This window comes from Protobothrops mucrosquamatus, unplaced genomic scaffold (assembly GCF_001527695.2).
Source record: "Protobothrops mucrosquamatus isolate PMUCROS unplaced genomic scaffold, P.Mucros_1.0 scaffold1265, whole genome shotgun sequence".
Classification (NCBI taxonomy): Eukaryota; Metazoa; Chordata; class Lepidosauria; order Squamata; family Viperidae; genus Protobothrops; species Protobothrops mucrosquamatus.
This window is the reverse complement of record NW_015387471.1, coordinates 396,587-403,329: the sequence shown is the minus strand read 5'-3', so window position 1 is coordinate 403,329 and position 6,743 is coordinate 396,587. Positions and strand designations below refer to the sequence as shown.

The 6,743-nt window shown below is 40.8% G+C and overlaps 1 protein-coding gene across 1 annotated transcript in view; it reads right to left on the bottom strand.

Annotated features, from left to right (window-relative positions):
• Nucleotides 1–6,743, bottom strand: part of TFCP2 (transcription factor CP2) — a 43,971-nt gene that overhangs the window by 11,796 nt on the left and 25,432 nt on the right. The window contains exons 8-12 of the mRNA XM_015821166.1: nt 5,921–6,031; nt 4,405–4,493; nt 3,206–3,254; nt 2,498–2,591; nt 796–886 (exon numbers count right to left, since the gene is read on the bottom strand). Coding sequence (XP_015676652.1) covers nt 796–886; nt 2,498–2,591; nt 3,206–3,254; nt 4,405–4,493; nt 5,921–6,031 — 434 coding nt within the window. The remainder of the gene's footprint in view (nt 1–795; nt 887–2,497; nt 2,592–3,205; nt 3,255–4,404; nt 4,494–5,920; nt 6,032–6,743) is intronic.

Here is a 6,743-nt window from a genome sequence, read left to right as displayed (position 1 = left end):
TATCCGGCCCTCTCAATTCCTGGCAAATAGATGTGGAAGAAATGGAGGTAGTGACAGATTTTATTTTCCTGGGCTCCAAAATCACCTCAGATGGGGACTGCAGCCAAGAGATTAAAAGACGCTTGCTCCTGGAGAGGAAAGCTATGGCAAATCTAGACAGCATACTAAAAAGCAGAGATATCACCCTGCCAACAAAAGTGCGTATAGTCAAGGCCATGGTTTTCCCAGTTGCAATGTATGGCTGTGAAAGTTGGAGCATAAGAAAGGCTGAGCGACAAAGAATTGAGGCCTTTGGACTATGGTGTTGGAGAAGAGTCCTGCGAGTCCCCGGGACTGCAAGGTGATCAAACCGGTCAGTCCTAGAGGAGATCAACCCTGACTGCTCTTTAGAAGGCCAGATCCTGAAGTTGAAACTCAAGTACTTTGGCCACCTAATGAGAAGGAAGGACTCACTGGAGAAGAGCCTGATGCTGGGAAAGATTGAGGGCAATAGAAGAAGGAGACGACAGAGAATGAGGTGGCTGGATGGAGTTACTGAAGCAGTAGACGTGAGCTTAAATGGAGTCCAGAAGATGGTAGAGGACAGGAAGGCCTGGAGGAACGTTGTCCATGGGGTCGCGATGGGTCGGACACGACTTCGCAACTAACAACAATTGGTTATAAATAAGCAAAGTGTCACAGTCAAGTGCCAAAAAACAACTAAAAGACAATTGAAGGAAAAAGACATCTTTGTTTCAGTACTGTCCAGCACATATAAAGCCTCAACTGTGTAAAGCCCATTTGGCTGATACATACCGTCCTTTTAACGCATTGAAGAGTCTGATGCCATCTGCAGGACCGCATATTTGTATGACATCTTCTCTGGTTAATTTCAGTAAGTCTGCCCCTAAGATTTTTTTTTACAAAAGTGAAAAGGGATAAAAAGTATTATTATTATCATCATCATCATTATTATTTATAGGCCATCCAATTCCAGTAGACCCTGGTCTGTGCACAAAATTAAAAGAAGCCATAGAAACAGCTAAAGATATTACATCAACAGGCAGCTTAGACCAAAATACTCTAATAAATTCACAAAATTCACAAAACAGGCCATGAAACAAATAACAAACATAAACCCCTGACCTGGAACCAAAGTCAAATTTTCAAAGTTTTCCAGCACCTTAGGAGAGAGGGAACCATCCGTATCTCTGCGGGGAAGGAAACGCTGTTCCAAAGAGTGAGGGCCACAACAACATACCCCCGGGATGATAATATTTAATTGGCAGTGAGATGGGCAGCATATAAATTTAGCAAGTAAATAATGGAGGGGACATAGAGCGCATCCGCTCTGCTGAAAAATACCGGGTTGGAAGAAATGATTGGAGACAATCACTCTTTGATATCCAGGCTCTGTGCCCATTGAGGGTTTTATAGGTAATAACCAGCACCCTGAATTGCACTCAGAAGCCAACCGGCAGCCAATACAGCTTGCACAGAAGCAGTATCACCTGGGACACGGAGATATGTCCATTACTGCTTGTGTCACTGCATTTTGACTCAGCTGCAGCTTTTGTGTGGTCTTTACGGGCAGCCCCATGTAGAGAGCATTGCAATAATTCAATCTTTAGGAAACCAGGGCGGGATTGCCTGACTGCCTGAAGGGACTCCAGATCGAGGAAAGGACACAACTGACATGTAAGATGAAAAGTAATTTTAAAAAAGTTTTAACACAGCGTAACAGCTTGTTTCACCCAATTTTCTTCATTAATGGAGGCAACTTAACAGCGGTAAAAACCTCATTTTCGTTCCCCGTATTTCCGGTTGCTTATTTTCCTCAGTTCAATCATTCATTGCTTTTCCGCTCAAACGAAGGTCAAAATGAATGTACTGAGCTTCTAGCAGGCTACTTAAGTTTTTTTTTAAAAAAGCCTTGCCCCCTCCAGCAACTTCCCTATTTCAGCCCCTCACCATCTGCAGCACATCCTAATCTACAAAAAGGATTTCTGCTTCAGAGACCAGTGCATCTGAATATTAAGTTAAAAGACACATGACGTGCTACAAGGAGATTATTACCCAGGTCATAAATGATCTACCACTGCTTTTTTGGCTTGGGGATGAAAGAAAAGTGGCCCAGGTCCTTTTGGATATGAAGAGAAAGGGCATATTTTTTTTTTTAATCTGAGCAGAATAAGTCATGGGGGTTATAGGGTTTCATTTAAGCCTTCTCCTTCCAGTAATTTAAACAAGCATTGCCTAACATCTGCTCAGAACTAGCAGCTCATTTGTACTGCAATAACCAAAAGCAGACCGAGTTACAGAACAGTGCTCGTTGGGATATTCCTCAAGGGGGAGAACCATTCAGGTGCATTAGCTCGAAGAGGTGTGGAAAGGAATTCGGAGAGGATGTCATGAAGGGAGAGCGTTAAGAGAAGATGGCAGGGAAATTAAGGGATGCAAATTCTGAAGGCCTCTCCTGAGGTTAGTAAAGAGGGGGGGGAAAAAGTTTCGGTTCTACCTGAGAAGTTTGTGAAAAGCCGTGAGAAAGCTGAGAAGCGATTCCGGTGCAGCCACTGCTGAGCTTCCTGAGGTGTGGACGTTGGCAAGAGGTTCTAGGGCAAAAAGAAACTCAATTGCTTCTCTGCAAGAAGAATGCAGATCGATTACAGAACTAGACAACCTATTAAAACATTTTATATTTTGAAACGGAATTTGTATGCAATCTTCCCCCCAGCATCTCCAAATATAACCTGAAACCTCCAACTAAATCTGCAGTGTTTTGTTACGTTTGAAGCCTTGGATTAATACCAATTTGCAACTTTTATTGGCCAGAAGGCTCTACTAAGCTCTGAATAATTGCAGGTTGAGGGTAGCCCTCCAAAAGCGGATGGAGGCAGGACCTATTCCAGGAAGGAGGTTCAGGAGCTTAAAAGAGGCAAAACAGGTGCCCTGCACATTTTAAGACATCCATTTGCCTCTTCAACCATTTTTGGCTCTGCCCATTTATTAGGAATGCTGGGTGGGCTCCAGGATAACCTCAGGCTATTCATTTGTCCACCTGGACAACAAGACTCACTGTGTTATCAGTTGCAGCATTTTGCATGAGGAACAGATAACTCAGGGAAAAGTACCCTTTGGTCAGCTAGATCAGACCATCCCATTCCCACCTGGAGTGAGCAATGAGGTAGAGAAGAGAAAGAAGTGGGACATATGAATTAAAACGTACATCTGTAACTGGAGCTGGAGGTTCAGGTTGGTGGTTTGGAGACCCGTTCCTAGTTTTAGAAAAACAAAACAGAAAAGGCACCTGAATTTTGCTTTTTTTCTCTTCTTGGGACTTATTTAAATATTCCATATCCTGCCAAAAGATTGACGGGAGTTCAACAGAATCATAGTTAAAAAGAACAACTAAAAAATTATGACCTTTCCATGGCCTTTCCTTTAAGCATCACTGAAGTTCAGGTTTTTATCAGAATTAATCTTAATAAGAACAAATTATTAAGATGGAAGGTAATGGTAGCCTATACAATCATTAAAGGTCATGCGAAGGTAACACTTCACATTTTGTGTGAGTGTGTGTGTGTGTTTTGGCTTTAAAGTAGATCTTGGAGGCTATTTAGCCCAACTCCCTGCTGGATGCAGGAAACCTTAAGCTGGAAGATCCCTGAATAGTCATTTAGTCCTGGCTCAAAGAGCTCCAGCCAACAAGGAAAGCTAGACTTGTGCTCAAAAGCAGAAAGAGCAGCCATTTTCCTTTCTTCTATTTTTATATAAAGACAGGGTAAAAAGCTCTTTTGTGTTTGCTGCTTCTGCTGTTGCTGAAGATTAATACCCTCCTCATCTTCTACCTGATTTATATAAGTCAGGCTGCCTAAGACAGGGGTCCTCAACCTGTGGGCCGCAGCCCACTACTGGGCTGTGGTCTATTGGCTGGCCGGTGTGCGCGTGTGTGTGCGTGCACACAGTCCCACTCATGCAAGCATCGCAGGCTACACTCTCGCGAGCAATGGGTGTTTGTGTGCGCACGCGCATGCATTCACCCCCTCCAAACAACATCCCTTCTTCCCCCCCCCCTCCCTCCACTCCGAAAGGTTGGGGAACTCTGGCCTAAGAGACATCTGGGAAAAGAATTTTAATAATAAGGAGCAGGTTAGTTTCAGCAGCACCTCTATCCCTGCAAGCTAATACCCCTCTCCACAAATAGTATTTTTAAAGTGAAAAATATCCATTCTCTTGAACATTCATTGTTTTTGCCCCATGCTCTCTCTCTCTCTCTCTTTTTTTTTTTTGAGAAAGAGGTGTATTAATGCAAAGGCATAAGAAGATGACCAGGGCCTCAAAGAAATTGCTAACCCCTAGAGTAAAGAAACCAAGAGAGGCCTTTGAAAAAATATATACAGGCAAAAAGAATATACTGATACCTACCCTTCACTGATAGAGAAGCTGCTGTGAGAACTGCTAAAGCCAGGTGATGGCACATTGTTGACATACGTAATTTCAGGCCATGGAGAGCACTGGAAGAAAAAAATATATACCCTTCTTCTAATGTGAATATTCCACAATGTTTCTGTCTTCACACCACAGATTTTCTAGTGATGGATACGAATGGATCCTGCCTTCCCCGCCCCTTGCTTCTACGGCTTTTCACTTTCCCAGCTCTTGATAAAAGAAAAAAAAAAGCACATCCAATTTATCTGAGGAAAACTATACATTTATTGGAATCATTTTGTTCATTCTAAGCTAGAGGCACAAGCTCTAATTTAAAGCTTTCCTTTCTTAAATGCTACAAAAAAAACAAGGCTTATTTTGAGGTTAAAGGTACAAGTGATCTTTTTCAAATAAAAAATAAAAAATCCCTAAAGTTGGCTGTGCAGTCTTTATGTGCTCCGTGTTGTTTTTAAGCAAGGTTGCTTCTTAAGAGAAGCTATGAAAGATTCTTTTATTTTCATAAAATTTGTATACTAGAGTATTTGAAAAAAGCATCTTTTCGCACCCAAGCCTCATGCTGGTCAGAAGTGATGAAGTATTGCTGAATGTGCTCGTATTATTTTTATGCATAAGATATGGATTGTAACCAAATTGTGACTCAGGTTAGGATTCTCCCACTTACTATCTTTTGCTATTTATGAATACAACATTTGCACCAGTGATTTACAACCTAGGAATGTGCTGCAATGATATACTAACACAGAATGAATGGCTGCAATCTTGCTTAAAAACAGCATGGAGCACACAAAGACGGCACATAGCCCACTTTAGGGATTCTTTTTATTATTGTTTATCATGCATCTACAGAAAATAACATATAACAGACCTGAGGAGATATTAATAGCCTGGGACAATAACCTTCGCTGTGTGAAAGAGCATACTCCTCAGCTGCTTATCTGTGTTACAACAACTACTTGATCCTGGAATGTTAAACACGATCAGATTTGCTTAATACTTGAATGGGAGACTCCAGGAAATCCCAGGGCTTTTGGCTAGGCTAAGGAAATTAAAAAAAAAGTCCAGAAAGTGGCAGTGGTAGATTAATGTGTATTGTTGTTAAGAAAGCCATATGGATGCATCTGTAAAATCACTAGGAGCCAAGCTTGATTCTTAGAGACATTATTACTTTTCAGTCATTAGCACTATTTTATTTGCTGTACAACACTGATATCTGTTTACTCTGGTCCTCAAATTCTAATTTAACTGAGATTTCACCCTAGACTTTCCAAACATCTTATCTTCAAAATAAATAACTATGCTTACTGAGTAAGGGTGTTGTAATTCAACAGTGTTTAGGGGCATCAGACTGGGAAAGCCTGATTTATAATGTTGCCAGTATTTGATCCAAATTAGTACTTGGTTATTAATACAGCACTGTGAGCATATGAACAGCTATCTTTCTTGAGCCCTAGCCCAAGTGTTTTGTTCACAGAGCTTGGATTTCTTCTTTTACCTCTGTAAGTATTGTCGTTTCATACGAAGGTTGGTATTTTTCCTTCTCATGAGGAGTTCGCTTTTCCATTTTTTCTCTGTCGGTCTTTTGTTTTCTATCTGCTCCTTTGGGCTGGAAATGAAGCATGTTTATTAAACTAATGTGTAAGTTATAGGAAAAGAGCACTCTGCAAATGTTCTCAGCTCGTGAAGACATCACTATGTTGATTTGTGATACACAAGCAGAAATGTATTTATATAAATATACTGTGACACCTGGCAGTAATAAGGAGTTATGATTCCCCTACCATCAACTGCTGCCTCTGTAGGTTTTGACCATGAGGGATACAATATTCAGTTTGGTTGCTGTGTGTATAGACTCTTAGCTGCTCTGTTAAAACAAAACGTATACTATCATGGAAATAATCCATACTATTTAACTATATCTATATATCTATATACATTCACACTTCATGCCATATGCTCAATAAATAAATAAAAATAAACTGCTGCATTTGAGAGGCAGTAGAAAGCTAAGCAATGCTCTCCCAGGCTTATTCAAGATCCTGCTTTCATCTCACAATCAAAGCTGACAAAAGCTAGATTCATATCTTTGGACAAACTATCATGTGGTTTATTTGATATCGACTGAGCCAATTTGGTTTGTAAATCAAGTTTATAACTTACTACAAAGTGTAAATCCAGGGAAGAGCTAGCAGCACTGGCTATAATTCTGGGTCTTTGCCACGGTAGAACTCTACCCAAGTGCCTGTTAAGTTATTCAGAACCTAGTCAGGATCTTTTCATGTAGAAGAAGCTAACAGAGCTTTTTATAATTTATTTAT